The 25,196-nt window shown below is 39.4% G+C and overlaps 4 protein-coding genes across 13 annotated transcripts; all 4 read left to right on the top strand.

Annotated features, from left to right (window-relative positions):
• The first annotated feature begins 5,118 nt into the window (after positions 1 to 5,118).
• Positions 5,119 to 5,663, top strand: LOC6735620 (glutaredoxin-C4). The gene has a single exon (XM_002082504.4). The coding sequence runs from the start codon at positions 5,234 to 5,236 to the stop codon at positions 5,582 to 5,584; it is 351 nt and encodes a 116-aa protein (XP_002082540.1). The 5' UTR covers positions 5,119 to 5,233; the 3' UTR covers positions 5,585 to 5,663.
• A 6,282-nt stretch (positions 5,664 to 11,945) lies between these two features.
• On the top strand, positions 11,946 to 12,761 carry LOC27208867. The gene has a single exon (XM_039291668.2). The coding sequence runs from the start codon at positions 12,302 to 12,304 to the stop codon at positions 12,512 to 12,514; it is 213 nt and encodes a 70-aa protein (XP_039147602.1). The 5' UTR covers positions 11,946 to 12,301; the 3' UTR covers positions 12,515 to 12,761.
• Positions 12,762 to 13,426: 665 nt separating this feature from the next.
• LOC27207072 (titin) lies at positions 13,427 to 18,446 on the top strand. Of its 9 annotated transcripts, none has more exons than XM_016182829.3 (29): positions 13,428 to 13,613; positions 13,705 to 13,863; positions 13,916 to 14,005; positions 14,061 to 14,192; positions 14,249 to 14,353; positions 14,438 to 14,524; positions 14,584 to 14,715; positions 14,772 to 14,876; positions 14,964 to 15,053; positions 15,110 to 15,241; positions 15,298 to 15,423; positions 15,493 to 15,579; positions 15,636 to 15,758; positions 15,815 to 15,997; positions 16,071 to 16,100; positions 16,160 to 16,255; positions 16,393 to 16,479; positions 16,538 to 16,570; positions 16,633 to 16,728; positions 16,788 to 16,901; positions 16,963 to 16,989; positions 17,044 to 17,148; positions 17,204 to 17,293; positions 17,356 to 17,382; positions 17,438 to 17,500; positions 17,610 to 17,720; positions 17,781 to 17,921; positions 17,982 to 18,122; positions 18,181 to 18,446. In XM_016182829.3, the coding sequence occupies exons 1-29, from the start codon at positions 13,467 to 13,469 to the stop codon at positions 18,310 to 18,312; spliced, it is 2,991 nt and encodes a 996-aa protein (XP_016028993.1). In that variant the 5' UTR covers positions 13,428 to 13,466; the 3' UTR covers positions 18,313 to 18,446. The 9 variants fall into 9 exon arrangements, with proteins under 9 accessions (XP_016028984.1, XP_016028993.1, XP_016028986.1 ...); XM_016182822.3 differs by having other exon boundaries at positions 13,955 to 14,005; XM_016182821.3 differs by lacking the exon at positions 17,781 to 17,921.
• Positions 18,447 to 21,571: 3,125 nt separating this feature from the next.
• On the top strand, positions 21,572 to 23,177 carry LOC6735621 (KH domain-containing, RNA-binding, signal transduction-associated protein 2). 2 transcript variants are annotated; one of them, XM_016168712.3, is made up of 6 exons: positions 21,572 to 21,812; positions 21,871 to 21,992; positions 22,054 to 22,412; positions 22,554 to 22,622; positions 22,750 to 22,838; positions 22,924 to 23,177. In XM_016168712.3, the coding sequence occupies exons 1-6, from the start codon at positions 21,644 to 21,646 to the stop codon at positions 23,052 to 23,054; spliced, it is 939 nt and encodes a 312-aa protein (XP_016028994.1). In that variant the 5' UTR covers positions 21,572 to 21,643; the 3' UTR covers positions 23,055 to 23,177. The 2 variants fall into 2 exon arrangements, with proteins under 2 accessions (XP_016028994.1, XP_002082541.2); XM_002082505.4 differs by having other exon boundaries at positions 21,586 to 21,812; positions 22,906 to 23,173.
• Positions 23,178 to 25,196: the final 2,019 nt, after the last annotated feature.

The following is a 25,196-nucleotide window of genomic DNA, read 5'->3' on the forward strand; positions in this document are numbered from 1 at the left end:
CCTTTGCAGTTGGCAGCGCGAAGTGGAGTGGAAGTGTGTTTGAAGACACTTGTTGGCTGCCCGCCAGTTGAGGATGACGATGAGAATGGGTATGGGGATGGGATGATGATGGTGATTGCGAATATAGCGGCGATGATGATCGCGACCGACGACAGCATAACAAATGAACATTTAGATGGAGTTGCAGGCATCTCTGCACTGCCATCCCACTCGAGGAACTCCTCCAGATGGAGCTTTAATTTAAAACATCAAGCTTACAGATAGAAAATTGTTGAACACAATTTTAAGATGACAAAAATCAAGATATAGCTAAGTCTTAAAATATTAAAGTAGTCAAAAGATCAAAAGAACTCACATAAAGTTTTAAAACAGTTTGAGAGGCATTCTTAAAGGTCTTTAAATATATATATTTTTTATACTAACATTAAAGACTTATTTTGATTACAACTCAGCATATAAGTCCGCTTAACAATGTACATCTATCCCATCTCTAAAAGTTTCCATTCTTAATCATATTCCTCAACTTGAGTGACTCTTGTTAGTTAACCAGAGGCCGTTGACGGACTCATCGTGCTCATCGCACAGGAGCAGGAATAACTAGGATTGCAGTGACTCCGCCTCCAACTCCAACTCCAACTCCAATTGCCTTTATTAAACGCTGGGCTGTCAGGCTCAGATTGGGGCTTTTTTTTCAGGGCGCCAGATGCGCGATGAGTTGTTGAAAAGTTAAAATGGATTTTACGCAAAGTTTTTAATTTGCCGCTCTTTTGCCACAAATCGTTGACCGTTGCAGCACGTTCCATTTTCCTTACTGCGCGTAATTAAAATCTTTAACAGAGAACAAAAAACTTTACTAGTGAAAGGAATACCATTATTATTCTTAAAAAGCTAGTGTTCGATTTTCTTAAAAATTTTACTTCATTTTTGAATTGGTGCTTATTAAAAACTTTGATTTTCATTTCATATCGCAACAATTTTCTTCTCCTGTCTTTTGTGCAAAGGTCTTATTGTTTGTGGTAACTTTTTGCTGTTGTTATGAAACACTTTAAGCCCAGTTTGCCTTCAATTTTATCAGCCACACACTTTTTGCATTAAAAGTTACACAATGCCTTTAAAGGACAGCCCACGCACCGTGGATGCAGCTTTTGAGCCAAGTCACCATCGGCGTCTAGACGTTGGTAAACAAAGGACAAAAGACGCTTTTGCCACTATAGCCAAAGAACAAAAGATCCAAGGAATTCAACCAAAAAGTGCGTTGGAAGTTTTAGAGGTTTTCTTATTATACTTTTTGGCTCCTGATATTCGGCATAATGCACTCGACGAACATAATTGCGGTTAGGTGTCGGATTGTGAGGATCTTTCAACTGGCACTAAATTAAATGGATTTCATTGTGTATTTATCGGATATTGTTGAAGTTTTAGCTCTTACAACATGAAAAGTCAAATTGGATTGGATTTTGATGCCATACATTTCATATCAAATGTTAGATCCCTTCTTTCAGTTTATATATTCTCGACTATCCAACTGCAGCTCTCCAGTTAGTCAGTCAATCTACCCACTGCTCAGCCTTTCTTTTGGCCATGCTAAGGTATTCACTGAGCAATTTGCAATTTATATTTGGTTAGCCAGGTTGTCAAGGAAGCGGCTGCAGTTGCAGTTGCAGTGGCAGTGGCCGTGGCACTGCTGCAACGTGAGACAATTGCAACGAGCTGCACAAATTAGTTAAATTACAGGCAGTTGATTAGAAAAAGTGGCTTTGGCTGTTGCATCTTCTTCGTGGCATCCAAGGCACTCCACTCGTTTCCCTGCCGATTGTTCGTTCAGATTGCCGTCTCTTTTTGCAGCCTTTGCCGCTAACGAAGCTCAATTCGAGCGCCAAATTGAAATTGATTGTGACATTTGATCATGCGTTTGTCTTGCCTTTCTGCCTCCAGACCCAGATGGAAAGAGACGGCAACAGGGCGAGGGGAAAGAGACGACAGGCTGTCATTGGAATTTGTGCGGAAAATTGCTGAAGCGGTAGGCGCGCAGGTGTGCCTAGTTTTCCTTTCCATTTTCCATCTTCTCTTTTTAAGCCGTAGCTTCGGCTTTTCTTGGCTGATACGCACTGGATTAATTGGACGGATGTGCATTGGTTTGATGAGTTGAGCCGAGACAACTGGAGAAAACTAGGGAGCTGTAGGCTCAAATGCCAGCTGGTGGGTCTCTCTGTCAGAGATTAAGATGAGCTTTATTTTAAGGCGCCAGCTGAAAAAAAAGTTTAAATTGCTTTGGTCTTGGGTGAGTGGAAAAATGTTGCCTGTTTACTTGAAATGTGGGATGTGGTAGTGAAATCTTGATGGAAAAATAACATCTGCATCTGCAACTGTAAAAATATATAGAAAAATATATTTTACATTTAGTGATTTATAGATTTGACTTAAGTAATTATCAAAATGTACTTCGTTTCATTAACCTTTGCACCAGGTCTAAAGAACTATGATTATATAGAAGGTGTCTTTGGGACTTGGGGGCTAACCCAGCACTTGAGTTCATCTGGAGAGCATTTGAGCTGGAAAATGGAGAATCCCCACATGAATAATTACAGCGCACGCAGTTCATTTCATTTCACTTGAGGGGGTGGAAAACCCTTTCGAGGCGAAAAGCGCGTGGCACATGAATGAAAATATTTAATGAAGAAATTTATAACAAACTTTTGCAAATGGCAGCAGACTGCTGGAAATGGCTGTGGATAAAGAGAAGAACGGAGTGGTAAAAAATTATGAACATTAAATGTAAATTAAGCTAATCAATTAGGTCCAGAATGTGCTTAAGATTGGCAACGCTTTTCTCAGTGCACCGAAAGAAATTAAGATACACAAGTACTATAAATAAATAAAAAAATTAAAACAAATAGAATATAGATAATATATATTACTTTGCTTTGTAGTAAATAGCTTTAGTTAAATAAATATCAATTCAAAATTGTGCGCAGTGTAAACCAGTAAAAGTTCTATCCACTAGCGACTTCCGGCCCATTTGCTGCCTAACCCAATTAGCCAAAGCCGGCGAATTCCTTCGCTCCTCACCCTTCATCCGCTATAAATGACCGACATTTAAATTGTGATCAATTGAGGAGTCTTCTCATCACCACGCCCAATCCCCTGAACCCTTTCAATCCTCTCAAGCTACTCCGTAGTATCTGTTGCCATTGCATAGCTGAGTTAATGATTGGAAATTAATTCGTCAGCCGGGGGAACGGGCCAATGGGATTACGCAATTGCGTAGACAAATTGCTGACAATTAGCAGGGAGTCCAAAGACGAAGACAAAGGCATTGTTCGTCAGGCGATTTCTGGGTGATTTCCAGCAGTTCTGCTCAGGTGAACGGACCTCTGGCTCCAGCTCCACTTAGTGGACAATGGCTATCGATCTGCGCCAGGTGTGGCGATGGGGTATTGATGTGAATTAAGTAGTTGATTAATTGCCAGTTGGGTGAGATTCTATTGGGAGACGGATAAAGTACACAGTTAACACCTAAATAGATCATCAGTCTTTGAATGCATTTTATTGCTATTTATATACAGCTGTTAATTGGAAGTAAGGTTCTTTAACAATGATTCTTCCAGCTTTCTGGCCATTTTTCCTACAATCCAGCCAATTTCTTCTTTTCACATACTGTGTAAACTCTTTCTAGGATACCCCGCAAAGTAACATTCTTAATGGTCGCTCTAAACGAACCGAGAAATTCCAGTCAAAACAATAAAAAGGCGTCACCAAGAACGAGAACTTGCTGCCAGCTTGAATGGCCTAATCAAATTAAGTACTAATCCCTGGCAAAAACCGCGAACAATTTAAAATGATTGTTAAGTAAATTTCCCAAAACAATTACGATGGTCTAGTGCACACTGAGGCGAAATCCTTGAAAGAGATTCAATTCAATGCGCAGGCGCGATGAGAGGAGATTTCTTATTGCATGCGATAAATTTGTAGCATGTCGGGCATAAAGGATGATTAAGGACGAAGGACTGGCGCTTTACATATGTGTAAACTGTTAGCAGATGGCCATTGAACAAGACAAGACAACAATAATGAGTTGGCCCTTTGGTTCTGGTGAGGGGGTAACTTTTTGAAGCAACTGAAGAAAGGATAATCCACTTAGGAGTGCCTTTAGCTACAGTGTGTGTATGGGCAATGTCCTGGCGACAACAAAGTTGTGCACACTGTGAAAAAAACTTAATATCCATAACATAAATTATTACTTATTAAATTTGCTTTCCTACAACTATATTTAATAAGTGCGGTCTTTAACTTTGTAAAGAAATATATTAATATTATCTAAATATTTCTTAAACTAAACGATTTTATTTAGGATTTCTTTGTGTAAACTTGTGAGATGGGCGAAATTGTTTTATTACCAGGGCGAAGCCGTTGAGTGTGTGTTGACTGAAAACAAAGGTGCGCACAATAAATTACATTGTTACACGGAAACTTACGACCAGGACACGGACACACTCGCATATCTGTGCACACATGTGGAGGAGGTCCTGGCAGGAAGTCAGCAACAAGCGCCGCGTTAATGAAAAGGATTTCTCCGGCATCCACATGTCTGCAGTTAGTTTTGCCACCTAGCTCCCATCTGTCAACGGAACTCACTTCCCTCTTTGGGTTATTTAATATTTAAACTCCAGCCAGACAGTGGATTTCCTAAGCAGGAGGACAAGGGAGCCATAGTCCTGTCTTTGATGTCCTCGACCCATTAGTTGAGGTCTGAACTTTTGCATAAATAAACGCCTTAGTTCATTAGTGAGTCTCGCCTTCAGCATCTCCCGATTCTCGATTGCAAAAAGGGTCTCCTTTGGGTTCCCTTTGCGGTTCCATGAGCCATCGGTTACTGCGGTTAGCTTTTCGGCCCGGAGTTTCGGTGAAAGTGTCATAAGCCTGGCTAAAAGGGAAGATTTTATGACGGCCCAAACCGCAGTTACAGCTGGAAAATAGTTGGCTTGTTGTTTTGCGGCTTGTGCTTAATGCCTAATGATTTTTTAATCAAAATGTGAAAAACACTGAAATTTAAAAGCTCCCAGATGATACTTAAATTTGTCACATTTTGTATCACCAAGCAATCTGTGTGAAACTGAGCAACTGATGTTCTGCTTTTCAAAAACATTCAGTCGAAAACGGTTGCACAAAATTCCATCTCCTCAAGCTTCGCTTCCCCCTTTCCCGAACATTTTCGGATCCATCCGGACATTCCATGGGTACGGTGGTCAGCACCCTGCAGCGACCCAATCTCTACGTGAGCATGGACAGCTCACATGCGCAGTTCGTGCGGGACACAATCAGCAGCAACAAGGTGGTGATCTTCAGCAAGAGCTACTGCCCCTACTGCAGCATGGCCAAGGAGCAATTCCGGAAGATCAACATCAAGGCAACGGTGATCGAGCTGGACCAGCGGGAGGATGGCAACGAGATCCAGGCGGTTCTTGGCGAGATGACGGGTTCGAGGACCGTTCCGCGCTGCTTCATCGATGGCAAGTTCGTGGGCGGCGGCACCGACGTGAAGCGGCTATACGAACAGGGCATACTGCAGAAGTATTTTCTGTGAAAATGGGCCGCCTTATGATATTCCTTTTGCTTTTCTGCAGTAATAAAGATAGCAGTTGGTGGGACCCATAAAATACAAAGTATTACTTAATTTAATAAACTTTGATCAATTAATGCCGGCCCTTGAGCCATTTTAAAAATGTCTCCATCGGGGAAAATGACTTAAGTGCGGCGACAAAGGAAATGCAAACAGGAGGCGAAAACACAGAGCAGCCTTTTATCTGCTCAATATGATGCTTAAGTTGCACCTGACAGGGATCACAATTGTCTGAGGGCGGGGAGTGAGCAATTAAGGAGCGAGTCCTTTCGGAGGCTCTGCTGAATGCGCTTTCCTTTCTCCTGCTGCCGGCAGTCGTGTTCCATTGTTCGCCTCCATCCTCCATCACGGGCTCCATTTTCCACCCCCTTCCCCTTGCAATCCATTTGCATGTGGAGAAGTTGAGTGCAACGTCATGAGGTCAAGGCTCGGAGCATTAAAGTTTCAAGACCCCATCGAACAATTCTCAAAGGGCATGCACGATAGTGAAATACATACAAATTTTTCGTAATTCAGGCAGCAACGTTTGCTTAAATTGATTGAAATGTGCTCCAGATTGATTGTAATTTGTTTGCCAAATTTTGTTCTTACCTTTTACTTTTACTTACCATACTTGAAACTTAGCACAAAATGTTCTTATTTTTGTAGCAAAATTATATGAAAAAAATCTGGGTCCCGTACTGGTCCCGGATATCATGCTGTCTCTTTCGATGCTATTCTTGAAGCGGTCAGTTAGAGCAAAACAAAAACATAAATAAATTTGAATAGCTAGACCAATTATGAGAAAGTAATGATACATTTAAAGTCAAAATTTGGACTATGATTTTTTTATTTTTGGCCTATGGGGGGAAGCACTGTGCAATCGCATGAAAAATGTCACGACACACGTGTCGTATGCGTAATTTGGCTCATTCAATTGTTTTTGAGGCTCAATTTCGCGACGAAAGGATTTATAAAAATTGGTGAGCCATCACTTCATAACACCTGAAAGTGGTAAACAAATTTTCAACTGCTGTTTTCGTTTAAATTTGGTTATTGTGTAAATATCTTTATGATATGAAGCTAAATTAATTACCAAATTAATGGCGACTTAAGCGTTAAGATTTAAATGGGGTATGTTAGTCTTTGAACTTTAACTCTAAAACTTTATTCGACTTATCAAGTGCGAAAACTTGTTATGACTACCCACACAAAGAATTTACAACTCAAATGAAATGAAAATTTTTTTACGATGCCCAACACTGGCCATAACTTTTTTTCGCTTTTTTTTAGCCAGCTACAAAAGCTGAAGGGAGTGAAAAAAAGTGTTGCAGTGGCATATAACTTTGTTTTAATTTGTTGAAGGATGAATGCAATTGCCACCGATGAATTATGAGAGTGCGACGATGGGTGCCAGTCGCTGACTAACTCAATAAAAAATGCATTTGGCATTTTGATTGCGATATTATCTAGTCAGTGGGGCAACATTGTAGCCGGGCCTTAATTTCATTTGCCCAGACATTTTTTAATGGCTAATATAATTGGGCGTGTCCGAACAATGTGTGCGGCACTCAATCTTTCAATTATCAGCGTGTTAAGTTCCATAAAACGAGAAATTCCAGCATGAAAAGAATTTATTAGAATTTTCTTTGACCAGACGAGTTGCGGGCTTGCATAGTTTTCGTGGCTCCACACCATTTCCGCCCGCTTCCTGATCCCAAAAATTGTGGCAGCCAGACCAGACCAGACTCCTGTTCGACCCATCCATATATCATATAGTTTCCACCAACTCTCTCTATGCCCGACTGCATGTGCGAGTTGCAGCGGCGGCTCCTTCGCCTTTGATAGACGATTTATTAAGCGTTTTATTATTAGTTTTCCCGTTCGGTGGCTTTTGTGGCATTTTTGATTACAAATTCCAGGGCATCGGAGTCTTGTAATTACCAAAAAACGACCGAAAAATGGCCGGATATCCAATTGTTGGAGATTCTTTTAAGATAGATGGTTTGCTAAAGTGTTTACTAACAATTAGCCAACTTTAGTGTTTAAAGCTTTTACTTAGCATTTTTACTTTGTTAAAGACTCAACACCCACGTCTATCAAATTTCCATCGTGCATCTAATGACATCCCATCAGTCGTGAAACACAAGCCTCTCTGGAGTTTTGCGACTTGGGGGGGGGAAAACGTGTTAAAATTTCTGAAAACGACACTTGCACGTAACATGTCATGCCAACATATAATTATATTATTGCTGTATTTCTTTGTTTTTACACATGCTATCCGAACGGTGACTTTGAGCCAGGTCCAGTCTCAGTTTTGGCCATGGCCATGCAACTGAGATCTTAACCAGCTGATAAACATTACAGGAGTACAGATACACTGAAAACAAACATGTGGCTGCCTGTTTTTAAAGAGGAAATATAAGTTCACACATTTAATTTAATATTTTAGGATCCAGAATCTAAGTGTAAACTTAACTTATCAAATTTTGTATATGATATATATTTATTTTTTGAGTGTACACTGCAACAGAAAAAGCAATAGCAACAATGGGGAAGCAACGCACGTGTTAACAAGGATGCGATAAAAAAATAGTGGAAGTGAGGAAGTAAATGCCGGAATGACAGGAAATATGTGTGCGTGACATTGTTACTTGGCTCTGCCGACCGGAACCAAAAGTGGGTGGCTCCCATTGTCGCTATGCCACGTCTGCTGGATGTCAACACGAAAGCAACAGGATATGTGTATACATAATTATATAGAATATATACCAGGTACTTGATAGAATTTTATGTACAAATATCACAGAGTTATCTGCAATGCAATAAAAGATCAATGCCAGAAAAATCGTAGCAATCTTAGAAGTCATTTTGAGAGTATCATAAATAATAAATGTGGAATTCCTCACCTATACAATACATTTTCCATGAGATGCTAAAGTTGCCACCAAAGTTGGCCACCAACTTTGCACCCAAACTCCCCGTGGGATCATCGGTCCCATCCCCGCCCACATTCAATGGAAATTTGATACCTTGCGATAGCAAAGCATTTTAGCTAAACTTTCAACTTTTGGGGTCCATTAATCAATTAATTAAGTATTTTATGAATATTTCACGGGGCAGCAACGACTTGGCATCATCACAATCGTTTGGCTTGCGGGAGTTATCTGGGGAAATGGGCATTTTCGAAAGGAGTACACCGCATGAATATTTTAAGGATGTGCTCCAGACAACCGGGAAAAGAGTTTTGCCGGCATAATCGAGGGCCCGTTGACGAGATAATAAGTTAAGGCCGGCAGAAAGGGATAATGAGTTCGAGTTGATGAACAGCCAACTTTCCGAGGAATAAGCAATAAGAATATGCGAGAAAGGGCTGCGAGCGAAAAAAAAAAAACTTTCCGACTAATTAATTAAATGCGCTATAAAAATGTTTGCTGTTCTTGGTCGGGCAAAAGTTGAAGCATTAAAAATGGGCGGCAGCCAAAGGAAATGGCGGAAAAGAGTGCACGGCAAATGTTTAAGTTATGCGAAAATGTTGACTCAAAAAATTATGCAGGTGGCAAAAACGGTTGGTTGTTTGAGTTCCCACTGTATTGACATTTTTTCTTCCAGCATCACGATAAGGAAAAGTTTTTAATGAGTTTACCAAATGCCGCGCAATGCTTAGAAGCACTCGAGATGTTCAGTTGCCAGCGAAAAGTTTCGAGTTCGGCTCGTGTATGTCACGATTAATTTATTAGAATTTTATTTGGAGCTTAAAAGTTCCGGAGGCATTTTCAGATAGCAATTATCCAAGGCATTTCTAATTTATGAACTAACTTAACTAACAAAAGGTCAACGGCAGCTCTCTCTTTGGATCATAAGAAGCAAATTTATGAATGATTTATAAAATCCTTATCATAGAGAATTATTCTGCTAGAGAATTAATTTGCTATAAATGGATATGTTGATAATTTATTATTACTTTCCATTTGGAGTAATAGTTTCCTATTACTTTAATATTTGTTTCCGTAATGGCATGTAAGTTCCTTGTGCTGTAAATATCCTTGAACCGAGTAGGTCTAGTGTCTAGTGCAGGTTCCTTAGCTCGACAGGACTCACAATCGCTCATTTGTCAACATCATTCACAATAGCTGTCAATGGCAAGGAACTCGGGGGGATTACCAGCGCTATTCAATGCACCTTGCTACCAATTGCACATACACATATACACCCATGGGGCACATACATTCCCATATTTACCTGCCCCACACATTAATGGTCAATTTCATTCCTATTTGATTGCATAGGATTGTATATGTCTGGGCCAGAGAAGAGTGGACCGGACCTCTTGCAAATTACCGCAGACTCCTGTGGAGCACACTAAATGCGCGTTCGTGGGGCTCATTCGGTTTACGGGCACCCCGAGTCTCCTTCGCATCCCCCGAAGGACCTCATGTGGGTTTTGTCAAATTAGCGCATCGTTTGTTGTGCGCTCCATTTGGGCTCGTCGAACAGAAAAACGCAAAAACTTGTTAATTTAAAGTCGAATACCCGGCTGGCCATTTCCCCAGTAGTCGCCACTTGGCTCCAAGTGGTTCACAGTGGGGTTCTAGCATTCATTCACAAGATGGGTATGCAAATAAAACAATACCATTAAGAGAAATATGAACACAGTGGGATTTTTATCATATATATTATAAGGTCGTTACTCAATCAATGGAGGGAGAGTATATATGGTTTAAGAAGCCTTCCTATGATCTATTTTTCGGCAGGTTGCAAATTCCATCCAGAACAACAGACATCAAACTTCAATTAACGAGCCTAGGTCGAGTTGTTGAAATGTCTCCTATCCGGCAGCTTTCTAGCCGAATTTCCCCCTGGCAATCCGTACACCAATCCGTATCTAACCGATGGCCAACATCGTTGGCATCCGTTGGGCATCGTTATTTGATGTCCTCGAATATCTAGCCGTTACAATTCATCAAACAAGCGAATGGATATTACTTCATCGAGTGCTATATTAAATACTTGAACCGAGCGAACAACGAAATTGTCAACGAACAGCAATCGAAACGACCTCAAAAGTGGGTGGGTGGGCATGGGTCTTTTATGGGGGGGGGGCTAGGTAAAAGTGACTGCTGCGAGCTCGAAACAAAAGTAAATTGCAATAAAAGTTTTGTAATTGACAAACGGACAACAAACAAAACTCCACTTCAGTTGTCGGTTGTCGTTGTTTGCTGGACAGAAGCTCGGTCAACGGATGGGATGTGGTTAGGTGGGTGGGCGGTAGCCCCAATCGGTTGGGCTCAAGGGGCTGTTGGGGAGGGACAACGAGGACGTAGTGGGTTGACTGAAGTCTGCGCTGTTGGAGGCTAAACAACTGGCGCTGGCATCAACAAAAACCGATTTTCAAAAAACAGGAAGCGGCAACAGCAGCGCGAATGTTGGCAAAATCAGGGGCCCAGTTTTGGGCCACATCAACATTACACTTAAAAATAAGGTTATTAATTTGTAAAAAATATATAAATGCATCTTTTTCAATTGTTTTTTATTTTAAGCGGTAAGAATAAAACACGTTTTGAGCTAGAAAATTAAGTGTTTGATTGTTCCATTTAATGAATTCCTAATCATTTTTAGCAGTGCAGTTACCAACCTACTGACAAGTCTGTCTCATCATTTCGTACATTTGCGCCCGCATATTGACTTTGAGCGAGGCGCACAAACGATTCACAGATTTAAGAAATAAAAGTTTAGTGCTCCAGCAAATCTGTAGCCGCCAATGCCAAAACAGCAGAGCCACCCAGACCTGAGCACACACACAGAATCGGGTGGTGTGGGTGGTGCACCCTCTGTCAAAGCAAACAAAAGACGCGTCTGTGGTCGTTGCTACCCCTACCGCTCCTCCAGAATCCAGTGAATCAGCCAGCGAACCACCCATCTACAACTACACACTGTGCCGGCGGCTGTCGAACGCAAAATGTCGTCGGTGGCTTGGGGACTTTGACTTGTCGGATCTGGATCTGAATCGGAATCGGTATCGAAATCGGAATAGGGATCGGGTTGGATGCTGGGACATGCTGGGCTGCAGGGCTCATTGGGCACGATTAAATAGCGCGTTTTGGAGCAGCACAAAAAAGGAGACGGAAAAGGGCAGTAGAACAAAGGGAGAGTCGGGTTTAATCCAATCATCATGATTATTTCACTGTTTTTGAAAGATTTTTAAAGATTTTATACGATTCCGTCTTGTAAATAATAGTGCCATTAAATGCCTTAGTTACTTAACAAACACCTACTTTATGCACGGTCTGACAAATATACAAATTTACTATAATTTACTTTATTCAAATAAATGCAATTAAATACAGAACGGAACCGTTATGAAATTGCCATTTAAAACAATTTGTCAACGGCACCAAAAACCCAAGGAAACTGGACAGAGAAATCCACAAAGAAAAACGGACGAGGAAACCGAAAATGTGAAAATGAAAATAATAATGAAAGAATGAATTATGAACTTATACGCGCCAGACCCGAAGGACCTTGCCAACTGAATATTGCACTACCAACCCACTTCCTGGCCCACCCCCAACCAGCCCCACCCACCATTTTGTGGGACGTGAGAGGAAAGCAAAAATGGCGTGGCACAAAAATGATTGTGTATGTTAAGTTTGGCACGCGCCACGCCTACAATAAACCGCAAAAGTCAAAAGGAGCGTCCGGATGGAGGATATAAAGATGGAGGGAGATAGAGTGCCCACAAAAGTATGCAACATATTTCACAGTTCGAGGCAGATGGCGATGGAAAAGGACAAAACAGACCCAAGGGAAAGCCCCACTGTCGCCACACGCCCACGAGCCCACTCTCAAAAGCGTGACTGTTACTTGCAGCATCCCAGAGCACCCCACGCCCACCATCCGGTCACCCCACCCTGAATCACCCCTTCCATTCGAAGCAGAATTTTTGAATTATGTGCGCTCTGGGCGTAAGTTATACTTAACTACATGCCGCAAAAGTTGCTACGCTCTGTGTCATGTTTATTGCGATTTCATGTGCCATTACACCCACAAGAGCGACAGGGACGGAGCTAAGGAGGGCGAAAGAGATGGCGACAGCCAACGAAACTGCCTGCTAATCTGTTGATAAATAAACAGAGTGCACAACTTGATGGCTTCATATAAACTATAGGTACACGTAAAAAAAATCAAAGCTGAAATTAGAGAAAATCATGCTTGCAGTGTATGAAAATCTTTCTTATACTTTAGATATTTTACTAAGATACTTTATATAATGACAAATACAAAACCATCAACCTCATTGTTATGCTTTGTGAGTAGAGCGTACATATTACTTATAATTTCGGATTTATTTATACACAATGAATTATTTTCTGTGTAATAAAGACAAATGTCAAAGCATTTTTACCTGTGCCATGGCCACACTTTCGCACCCCCTACGAATTTTTACATGCATCTCACGTCGCTCTCGCACGCAAATGTGACCAGAGTCATGAGAGCTGCCATTGTTGTTTTTGTCATTCATCACGGTCGTCGAGGAGGGGGGAAGTGTAAATAAAAAATTGTCACTTTGACACGTCTGATGGGTGCCAATTTCCCTATTTTCACCCCACCCTCGACACTTTGAATTTATTCGCCTATTTCCGAGCTTTTATTCGATATCGTATTTATTCATTGCAAATAGCTAGCTTTCTGATTCAGGCGAATCGTATTTAGATTAGACTTTGACTTTAACTTTGGTGTGATGTATTAATCTATTTCGATTCAGTTGGTTGACAATGTTAAAGCGACACTATCCGATTAAATAGTAATGAAATGAATAAATTCTAATTTATTCAGTTAGTTTCCATGCAGAGACTTAACGAACGAGATGCGAATTTTTTGGATTGCAGCTATATCGTTCTCGTGGCAATTTTCAGACGCCTTTTATTATATGCCCAAATTCCTTTGCATTCCACCATATGTGGCCATTAATGGAAGCTGCCTGATTCCTACCCCCACAGAACCCACGATCCTGGTAAGGATATCTATTAATAAAATCATATTTATGCTTTAACTAGCTTCGATACCAAAACTTTTATATCTTTTCAAACGTTCATTATTTGTAGCCCTGTTTGAAGAACCTTCAAAACAGAACGGTGTTTCCGGAAAATCGTGAAGTAGTTACCGTTAGTCCCCCGAATTTAATACCCGAAGATGGTGCTACTATCGGAGAAAGCCCTTCTAAAGATAAAAAGCCTTATATTCCTATCAACGTACCAGTAAAGGTGACTCACTCATGTTTTAAAATTTATTTGCAAGATAATAATATTAACTTAGCCTATTTCGGAAAATTCCCCAATAAATCAAATACCTCAGGAAGCAGGAGCAGGAGTTGAAGGCGATAAGACAAACGAAGATTTAAATCCGGTACGGAACTAAGAAGTTATACATCAGTGCACTTGTTCATTTATTATTTTAATAGGCTGTTCCGGATGCAAATAAAGTGCCTACTGAGAGTTCGGAAAATACCTTAGATACGGAGTCCAATGACAACAATATTGGTAAACCCGAAGACTCCGATCAAAACGAAAGTAATCCGGATAGTATAACACCGGTAAGAACATTATAAGTGTGTCAATATTTTTAGATACATTGTAATTCATTAAATAGAGTAAACAAGAAAATTCGACCCTAATTTCAACAAGTCCTGGACAAGAAACAAATGAAAGCAATCTTCCGAAAAAAGGATCTAATACAGACAGTAAATTAAAACCGGTATGAAAATTGCAGAAAATATTTTTGTAGAAAAACACAACTATTGGGGCTTTACGAGATTAAACACTACTAATATTTTTTTAGCCAATTTCGGAAGATTCCCAAATAAATAATATACCCCCGGAAGAAGGATCATTTGAAGGTGATAATACAAACAAAGATTTAAATCCGGTAAGGAACTAAAAAATTACACATCAGTGCTAGTGATTTTTTTTTTAATATTCAAATAGACCGTTCCTGAAGAGAGCAAAGTGCCTACTGAAAGTTCAGAAAATAACTTAGATTCGGAATCCAATGACAACTATGTTGGTAAACCCGAAGACTCCGATCAAAACGAAAGTAATCCGGATATTATAACACCGGTAAGAACATTATAGGTGTGCCAACATTCTTAGATACATTGTAATTCATTAAATAGAGTAAACTTGAAAACTCGAGCATGATTTCAACAAACCATGGACAAGAAACAAATGAAAGCAACCTTCCAGAAAATGGATCTAGTTCAGGCAGTAAATTAAAGCCGGTAAGAAAATTTTATGGTTTATGATTGCAGAAAATATTGTAGTAGAGTAACCCAGCCCGAGCTTAAACAATAATAATAATTACTTAGCCTATTCCGGAAAATTCCCAAATAAATCAAACATCTCCGGAAGCAGGAGCAGGAGTTGATAGCGATAAAACAGACGAAGATGTAAATTCGGTACGGAACTAAGAAATTATACATCAGTGCACCTGTTTTTATTATTATTTAAATAGACCGTTCCCGATGCAAATAAAGTGCCTACTGAAAGTTCAGAAAATATCTTAGATTCGGAATTCAATGACAACAATATTGGTAAACCCGAAGACTCCAATCAAAACGAAAGTAATCAGGATATTATAACACCGGTAAGAATATTATAGGCGTGTCAACATTTTTAGATACATTGTAATTCATTAAATAGAGTAAACATGGAAATTCGAGCCAAATTTCAACAAACCCTGGACAAGAAACAAATGCACAAACAAACAAACCTGTAACAAACAAAGATCCTGTAAATGGGTCTAATGCAAGCAGCATATTAAAACCGGTAAGAAAGTTACTTCAGAAGATTGCAGAAAATATTTTTGTAGAGAAACCTAATAGTCCTATTTATTAGCCTATTTCGAAAAATGCCCAAATAAATCAAATACCTACGGAATCAGGAGCAGTTGAAGGTGATAAGACAAACAAAGATTTAAATCTGGTAAGGAACTACGAAGTTATACAATAGTTCACCTGTTATTTTTATTATTTTAATAGGATGTTCCTTATGTAAATAAATTGAGTTCAAAAAACACTATAAATTCGGAGCCCAACAATACGAATATTAGTAAACCCGAAGACTCCGACCAAAACGAAAATAATCCCAATATCATTACACCGGTGAGATGAATATAGTTTTGTTAACTTCCTTAGATACCTTGCAATTCATTTAATAGAATAAACCTGTGAATTCGAGCGTAACTTTAACCAATTCTGGACAAGAAACATATGGAATCAGAGATCCTGTAAATGGATCGAATGCAAGCAGCATACAGAATGTTTCGAAACCAAGAAAGCTTGATGGTAAAAATATTGAAAGTAACCTAGCCGTAGGAAACGATATTAAGCCTGGAAACATTGTAAGTACTAATGCAGATTTTACATGTTTTATTACTAATACTGCTAAAAAATTTCAACTCAAACGCCAACCAGAATCCGAAAAAAGAAAACACAATAGTTTCGGTAAGGAAACACTGTTTTTACCTTTGATAAAAATGACAATTGTTTCAATAATTAAATAGTCAATTTCGGAAAATCCTACAATAAACATAACTGGTGATTTACTTCCCGAAAACATGGAAAGTCCAACAAAGCTATCAAGTGTTTCCTTAGCTAAGGTAAGAGGGTTTATATACCTGAAAACCAAATTCATAGGTTTGCTATTCAGTTTGTAATGATCAAACATTCACCAATTATTGATAGAATACGATTTCAGAATTAATATCCTAAAAGCATAGGCAAACTTGTTTTTCAGATACCTAGTACAAGACCTACAATTTCTCAACCTCCTAAGAAGGGAATTAGTATTTTGCCGCCCAAAATGCCCCCAAGAATTTACTATGTAAGTTCCAAATAAATGTCCAAAAATACGTTATTAAATAAGTCTTTTTTTAAATTAGGATTTGAATCCTCCAAAATCCAAAATACCTTCGGTAAGTATTTTATTATTATATAATATTCAAAATTAATGCCAAATAACAACTCTTTATGTTAGATTTCAGGAGCAGATGCTGGTGTTCTTCCGATAAGTCCATCAATTCCCGATACAGATAAAATAAGCAGTGGTATCTTACCATCAGAAATACCTTCGGTAAGTATTATATTTTATTATATTAAAAATAAATGCCAAATACCAACTCCTTATGTTAGATTTCAGAAACAGATGCTGGCTTTCTTCCGATAAGTCCTTCAATTCCTGATACAGATAAAATAAGCAGTGGCATCTTACCATCTGAAATACCAATACAAACAGCTTTACCCGGTGTAAGTTATAAAAATTAATATGAAAGAAAAGTTTAATAATAATTTTATTTATTGCGCTAAGGATTTAAATCCTTCAAAAGATCCTTCGGTATGTTTCGAATTTTTAATCTGTACTCCAGACTTTATGAATACTTTGTTGTAGATGCCCGAAATGGGTCCAGTGAGGGATCCTTCAATTCCTGACACAGAAAATTTGATTAAAAACACATTGCCATCCGAAGGGCTGTCAAAAATTGTCTCACTCGGAGTAAGGTTTTAAAAGATTGCTGAATAATATTTTTTTTAATTCAAATGTATTTAAGGATTTGCATACACCGATAATTCCTGATACTAATGAAGTTATAAATGGTTTATTACCATCCGAACGTCCGAATCAAATACCATCGTCTGGGGTAAGAATGGAAAGAAATTCGTAAAAATTCTTATAGATTATATATTATATTTTCTTTGTTAGAATACGGGTCATCCAAATACACACCAAGTATGTATTGTAGTCTCATCTGACTCCAGTATCATGATAACTATCTATATTTTAGATAACTGGAGTAGTATCTGCAACTAAGCCAGTAGTTCCTGCTCTTCCTGGCACACATAATTTGGTAAACAGATAAAACAACCAAGAATCTATCAATCCGAGTTATATAAAAATATATGACTCAAATATTTTTTGGACATTATTAAAAACAATAAGTTCATTCTTTATTACAGGTGCCTGTGCCCAAACAGCCAATACTGCCAAAGATTCCAGAGGCGGATCATTCGATAAATGAAGAACATTTGAACGCTAAACCACAATCACCTAAAATTCACATACCCGGGGTAAAGAATTTAAAACAATCATAAGGAAACTTAATTTATTGGAAAGACTATGCTTTTCAGGCGCCGAAGATAATTGATCCCAAAATTCATATTCCTAAGTCCAAAGAGCCCATACTACCAAAGATTCCTGAAACGGATCATTTGATAAATGAAGAAGATTTGATCGGTAAACCACAATCACCCAAAATTCACACACCCGAGGTAAAAATTATAAAGAAGTCATAAAGAAACTTAATTTATTGGTAGGACTATGCTTTTCAGGCGCCGAAGATAATTGATCCCAAAATTCATATTCCTGAATCCAAAGAGCCAATACTACCAAAGATTTCTGAAACGGATCATTTAATAAATGTAAAAGATTTGATCGCTAAACCACAATCACCCAAAATTCACATACCCGAGGTAAAGATTATAAAAGAGTCATAAAAACAAAATTTATAAGAAAAACAATGCTTTTCAGACGCCGAAGATAATTGAGCCCAAAATTCAGATTCCCGAGGATCCAAAAATGCCCAAATTAATTAGACCTGAAGACCTATATCCGAAAGATATAAATATCTATGATCTTTTGCCCAAGGACATGTTTGCCTAAAGCCTTATTTTCACCGGTGCTTAAAAGTTAATATACTTTTGAAAAATCACACCGGGCTTAGTTGCGCATTGAGGAGAAGAATAAATGAATATTCAAATGATTTATTTGAATTTTACCATATCCCTCGGTAATAATCATCGCGTGCTTTTCTCTGATGTGGTCGGGTAATGCAAAATCATATTTTAATTTTATGCAAATTATACGCTGATTATGCTGTCAGCATCACTGGAGGTTCCGCACATTTCATTATGTATCTACATACATGAACATGTACAATGAAATCTCATTCCGTTTTCATTTAGCTGTTCGCCTTTGTTGTTGCCGCTGTGGTTGTTGCTTAATCATTTCAAATTTTATATGGTAATTGTTGTTCGGCTGCCTTTGGCATGCAAATGTTTGCCCGATTGCATGTTGACCATTTGTTGTTTGCAAAACAGTTGCCATTGTGATTCGTAGTATGTCCTCACAACACCCTAGCAAGTGCATTCGACTTCTCCACCTGCCGCCAGTCCATCGAATTGATTGCTTTTCGTTTGGCAGTCGACTTTGTGGGATAATAATTGAAACTTGCTAAAATCATACTCTTGACTTATGTAATAATCTGGATTACTAAAAGAAGAACTGGTTTTACATTACTAAATCTAGGATTCTTAACTTGTGCAGATAACATAATAAGGTTAAGGTATTAAGTTTAAGTCCAGAACTAGACATTTCCAACTAATTAAACTAATAATTTTATAAATAATGCTTAAGAGCGCTCACAAGCCTATGATGGTTCTCCAAAACTTGTAATAAGTTACTATATGATAACCGAGCTATTATTAAATTAATTATTGATTGTTATGGCAAATTATGGAAGTTTCAGAGCCAGTGTACCATATTCAAGGGGTTCCAGCATGTGGTTGCTGAATCTCACCCCCATTATTAATACAAACTTAAATTAAGGCTCAAATCCAGGCCGCCGTCATTATCAGGATATGGCAGCAGCGGCAGGATCAACAGGAATACACAAGCAGCAGGTCCTGCCACATCCGACAAATGCAATGCGGGAAGCGAGGACAACAATATCGAATCGTACAACATTTCGCAGCGGCATAGTCAAAATATCTAACGCACAACAGCTGGAAGACAAAGCAAAGGCGGCCAAATCAACGGCAACGGATGCGAGAATGTTTATGCCCATTATGAACAGCATGGGATGTGTGGGTGCACTGGGAGAAAAGAGAGGCAATTACTTACAAAAACATGTCGATTGGTTGCACAGTAATAATTGCATAATTTTAAGCTGGACAGCAATTACCTTAGACATTTTCTTTTCGTTAGTCAGAGAAAGAGTGTCCGAAATTTCTCTCTGTGTATGGAGAGACATGGGTGCATGTGGGCGGGTGGCAAAGGGGTGAATTGCGGTGCCAGGCATTCACATACCCATCGCATAAACGTTTTGTGCATTGCAAATCTGTTTGCCGCAGGATCCGACCCAGTTGAAATCCTTCCAAATTATGCACGAAAATTATGTGTGCGAAAGCGAAAATTCCCGCAGACAAACTGGCATTGCGAATATTGCGCATACGACATGTGTTTGGCATATTAAAATGGGGCACATGCCGAGCTATTGAAGGAACAACCATCGACCGGGATGTGCATTGTCATTAGCCCAATTCGCGAATCGCTTTAAGTCGCCCCTCACCCCTCCGGCGGATTCAATTGTTCGCAATCATTTATCAAATGAGTTTTCACAAAAATGTCACGCAATGCAATTTCTGCTGCTTCTGGGAATGGGAATCCGGCGAAATAAATGATGCCAGCTTGCATTCCAGTTTTAGTGTCATAAGTAAATCCCGGCGGTATAGAAAAATGACTAAGAACTGACGGGGGAAAAGTTAAAGTTGCCATGATATAGACTGCTGGCTGGCATTATTACATTGTTGCATAAGACAGGAGCAGAGAAAAGCGCTTGTGTGTGTGTGTGTCCTGCAGCCAATAAGTTGCCAGCAGCCGTTGCCATTGCAGCGAATATCCTTTCTGGCTGCCTGACATTTATGTACGGCTATGTATGTGCGAGCATGTGTGCGTGCACATTCGCTGCAGTAACAACTTAAAGCTTTTAATAAAAATGTCAAGCGCATTGAAGTGCATTGAGGAAAGTAGCAGCCAAATGTGCACGTCGCCGAAAGGTCAAGGGGGTGTAAAGGTACAGAAACATAGAGAAGTTTTTCTTTTAATTTCAGATTTGGAACTGCTGCGCTGTAATCTATATTATATTCATTTTCAGTAATAAATGCAATATTTATGAGTCGTTAATCAAGATATTTGTTACGTATAGAGCAAGTTCATTGACAGCAGTGCTTACTGTGGTTTTCTATCGCAAATCTCCTTGAGCAATCAGTTCTTTTTCTATGAAATCCATTAAGCTTGCAAATATTAAACTTTTAAATGCCTGAGTTTGACCTTTTGCGCCAAGCATTGTTGGCCTGACATGTGTCAAATATGTGTTACCAAATCAAGCTGCAGGTCGCATGTGCTCGCCTTTGTTTCACACGACTAGCTCTCGTTTGAATGTTGGCTAACCAAGCTGGCCCAAACCGCACCCCCTCCATCCTTCCGGCCCTTTGACCCATTCTATTAGCAGGAAAAGGTTGCGAGTGCAGTCAGCTGAAAGGAGGTATGCAAACGTGTTTTCCTTGGCTCCTGCAGTTGGCTGACAGGATGCTGGACCATCTGCAGCAGCTCGGCTGACAATTTTATTGACAGCTCGACATTTAGATTGATTGCAGTTGCAGTTGCGCAATTCCAAACGATAACAATACGTGGTGCAATTTGCTCCCCTGTTTGGCTCCCTTTTCTATTTTCTTTAATTAAAAGTTTATCCAAATATTGTTTGCTTTGGCAGGGAAAAAACATTCGGGAATGTTAAGGAAATTTCGGTATGCAATTTTCTTCACTTTTTTGGTTACTTTCTCCGTACTGTTCTGCACTTTTTTTGTTTGCTTATTTCCATTCTGACAGGCAATCGTGTAAAACTATTTCAATTTGGCAAAACACCGAAGGTAAGAGCTTACTCTCGCAAAAGTTTTGCAGAAATGAAATTATACATGAAAAAGTCTTAAAAATCTTTAGATACTTAGAGATAGCTATACCCGTTACTCCACGTGGATTGCAGCTTTTTAAATATAATATGAAAACCGAGATTTAAGCAATCACTATAGCACTGAAAAAGTTGACAACCTCAAAACTTCATACGTTTGGGGCAGCTCCGCCAACATTTTAGTTCACTGTCTACCGTTGTTCAGTCGACATCAATTTTAATTGTGATTTTTCGATAAAGATTGTTATGAAAAAAATGGAAAACCCAAGCGAGATTACTGAGGAACAGCCACCTACCACACACGACTATCTGCCGCGTCTGAACGAGGTGGCCCAAAAGTTTCTCGCCGATTTGGATGAGGAGCGCCAGCGTTTGTCCGCGGAGTTTCCACTTTGCGCACTGCTAATCGACGAGGGTAAAATCAATTCGGCCCCTTTGCAGGATATTTTAATGGTACTAATTCCACATTGCAGCTAGGGACCATGTCTACGGCACTGGTCGTATTCCAGGTAAGGAGCTCTACGCAGACGTGTACAACCAGAAGCCGATGAAGATTATCCAAAAGGTCTTCCTGCCCGTTAAACAGTATCCCAAGGTGGGTTTTATACATCTAGCTGTCCTCTCCGGCCGCAAAATAAATCCGTACCCTTGCGCAGTTTAACTTTGCTGGCAAAATCCTGGGGCCCAAGGGCAACTCGGTGCGTCGACTTCAGGAGGAAACCCAGTGCAAGATTGCCCTCAAGGGTCGCAGTTCCATGCGCGATCGTAACAAAGAGGAGGAGCTGCGCAGCGACCCGAGATATGCCCATCTTCACAAGAATCTATTTCTGGAGGTTAGCACGGTGGCCATTCCGGTGGAGTGTTATACCCGCATAGCCTACGCCCTGTCCAAGATCCGTAAGTATCTTATTCCAGAGAAGAACGACGAGGTTTCGCACGAGCAGCTGCGCGAGCTGATGGAAATGGATCCCGAGTCGGCCAAGAACTTTAAGGGACTCAATCTGGAGGCCTACAGGTAATGGCGATCTTATACCCCTCGCATACCGATGCAAATTAACTTACTTAACAAGCAAGTTAAGCATGTGGTATACAGCGGCTTGCCATTAGTCGAATGGTAAATCTAGATTTCGAGTAAAAATCTATTGTTTCTTTGCAGATCTTTTAGCGACAACACTTTTGGAGGCAACAGCAACTTGATTAAGCCGGTTGTGGAAAATCCGCCCGAGTAAGTTCCTTGTAAAGTATAATTTTGTATCACTTAATGACTTCACCAGGAGTCTTCGCGTCCTAGTAGTTCCCTGAATCCTAGCCAACATGCGTTGAGCCACCAACTAATATTTTCATCTTTATAGAGTCTCCGACTCCGATGAGTTGAATTATGATTATGATGAACATCGTATGCCCCCCATTGATCTGCCTATGGGCAATGAGGACAGCATACGTAAGTGTTTGGTAGTGCTGGGGTTTATTACAAATAAATTACAAATAATAATCAAACAATTTTATAGCACGTCCATCATTAATAGGTTCGAAATTTAAACGTTCATATCCGTATTCGACTGACATGAAACCTGTGCCCGAACCGCCCATAAAGTCCTATAAGCCCAATCTTGATATAGGCACCAACGTTATGAAATCCATGCTGGGAGCCCAGTAAGAAAGCTGCATTCAAAATGATGCTATCAATGATGAAACATTTATAAAAGCGCACATTCCCACAAACAATACTTTTATAATATACCTTTCCTGAGTTCGTAAAAAAAATTTAATAAAATGATACGCATTTAATGAATCTAATAAATTTTATTTTTTTTTTTTAAACTAACGGTGCCTTGGAGTGGGCTTGGCAACATGAATGTATGTCACTAGAATCTGCATTCTTAATTTCAACGTTTTAGTTTTTATAGTTCGTGAGATCAAGACTCATATAACTTTATATGGTCGAAAACGCTTCCTTCTGCCTGTTACATACTTCCCAACGAACGGGTATAACTATTAATACTCGTATTTAACTATTAAGTCTTTACCCAAACACTTAATGCAAGTGGCGTTAAGTGTTTAAGCTCTAATTAATCAATATCTTTCGGTCTTTTGATTAGAAATTCCCACTTGTCAGCGACTTACTTAGGCATCAACTCATCAATTCTCAGACAGACTCACAGATATATTTTCCGGCTCACACACAAGCCTGTTGACAATGGAAAATGGCCCCTCCCCTCTCTCAATTTCCCGCCCACGCCAGGACACATGCACATATGTGTGTCGTCCTTCCACTCGAACTCGGCGTGGCTGTAAATTATGCATACAAATTAGAAACTACCGTCGGATGGGATGACGTAAACACAGAAATGTTGAATAATAACATTAATGAAAACAATGCAAGGACAGACAAAGCCAAAGTGGGTGGTGGGCTGGAAAAGGAGGGCATGGAAAAGGACAAACAACTGCAGGAAGCAAAAGCAAGCAGAAAATTAAACAGAACAAAGCAGTAGCAAAGCAGATGGCGACAAGATAAACACATACACTTCATCCATCTAGTCATACACTTCCCAATACTTATAGATACACTGCAAAAAAAAACTAAGTTCATGATTGATACTTCTATGGAATATTTATACTTATAAGCAAGTAAATCAAATTATTAATAGTTAAACAATTGCAATTTACTAATTATTGTTTCTAGCTTATGGATTTTGTATTGGTTCTCTTTTTCTCCAGTGCACGTGCAACTTTCCCAACAATCACAGTCAGTGCTAAAACGAAACAGACAGTACAGCAAGCCCTATAAATTTGATATGTCCCTGCTGCCGCTTAGCAACGTCACATAAAAAGCAAGGAACTAGACGGAAAAAGGACGAAATCCCATCAGCTTTGATATGTCTTTTAAGTAATATTTGTTAGGCAACAAAACAAAAATAAAGTGCTTAAATACCAACGGAGAAGGAAAAAAAAAAACAGATGAAACATTTCAAACTACAGACAACACAAAGTTTTAAAAATGCACATGTATGGGAACAGATAAAATTTGGCAAGCAGAAAGGTATATATCTGCAAATCTGTGATTATTTTTGCATGTTAACTAATTCCTTTTGTCCTGGCAACACAGTATTTTTTAGCTTTGCTGTGGATAAAATGTAGAAATAGCAGGTGTGCTGTGAAAATATTCAAATAAAAATGTGTTACCACTAAAACAATATTTACTTGTGAGGGAATTATAAACAATGAAGTTACGCAGCATACAAATATATTGAAAAGCTGAAACTACAGATACGTGCGTTAAAGTGACGCATGAATTTAGCCCTAATTTCATCGTTCTAAACGCTTTCTTCGCAAGTCTTTCATTTTCGGCTCTGCGGTTTGGTTAGCCGCATTTTCGAATGTCCCGCAAATGAGACATGAAATTACTGACCCCACGACCACCACCCAGTCAAAGTCACCTTTTGCGGCTGGTTTTGGCCAGGGAAGGCCGCTCGCTTATTCATCGGCAACCGCAAATCTTTTATTTGACTTCGGGCGACTTCAACGTGGCATGACTCTTACTTTGGAACACTTTTAGCCACTAAAAACAGAACAACAATGCTCGAAAATGCGGTTTTGGTACTGAATATGAGTGGGGGAAATCTTTTCGTGCTAGGTGAGTTGGCGTTTTGGTTTTGCAAAGTTTTTTAATTAATTAAGAAAAGTCTAACTGAAAAGTTGGGGCAATTAAATGTTAGTTAAAGTCACAAGCGGCGAAAAATACAAAAAAAATATGAAACAGGAAGAGCGAAACGGCAAAGAAAATATTTAATAAGTCACC

Source organism: Drosophila simulans, chromosome 2R (genome assembly GCF_016746395.2).
Source record: "Drosophila simulans strain w501 chromosome 2R, Prin_Dsim_3.1, whole genome shotgun sequence".
NCBI classification, from domain to species: Eukaryota; Metazoa; Arthropoda; class Insecta; order Diptera; family Drosophilidae; genus Drosophila; species Drosophila simulans.

Coding starts and splice junctions, on each gene's coding strand:
- LOC6735620 (XM_002082504.4), top strand. CDS start 5,234: ATGGGTACGGTGGTCAGCACCCTGCAGCGACCCAATCTCTACGTGAGC.
- LOC27208867 (XM_039291668.2), top strand. CDS start 12,302: ATGGAGGATATAAAGATGGAGGGAGATAGAGTGCCCACAAAAGTATGC.
- LOC27207072 (XM_016182829.3), top strand. CDS start 13,467: ATGCGAATTTTTTGGATTGCAGCTATATCGTTCTCGTGGCAATTTTCA. Junction 14,354..14,437: donor CAGACAGTAAATTAAAACCG/GTATGAAAATTG, acceptor ATATTTTTTTAG/CCAATTTCGGAAGATTCCCA. Junction 16,902..16,962: donor TACAAACAGCTTTACCCGGT/GTAAGTTATAAA, acceptor TATTGCGCTAAG/GATTTAAATCCTTCAAAAGA.
- LOC6735621 (XM_002082505.4), top strand. CDS start 21,644: ATGAAAAAAATGGAAAACCCAAGCGAGATTACTGAGGAACAGCCACCT. Junction 21,813..21,870: donor CGCACTGCTAATCGACGAGG/GTAAAATCAATT, acceptor TCCACATTGCAG/CTAGGGACCATGTCTACGGC. Junction 21,993..22,053: donor CCGTTAAACAGTATCCCAAG/GTGGGTTTTATA, acceptor ACCCTTGCGCAG/TTTAACTTTGCTGGCAAAAT.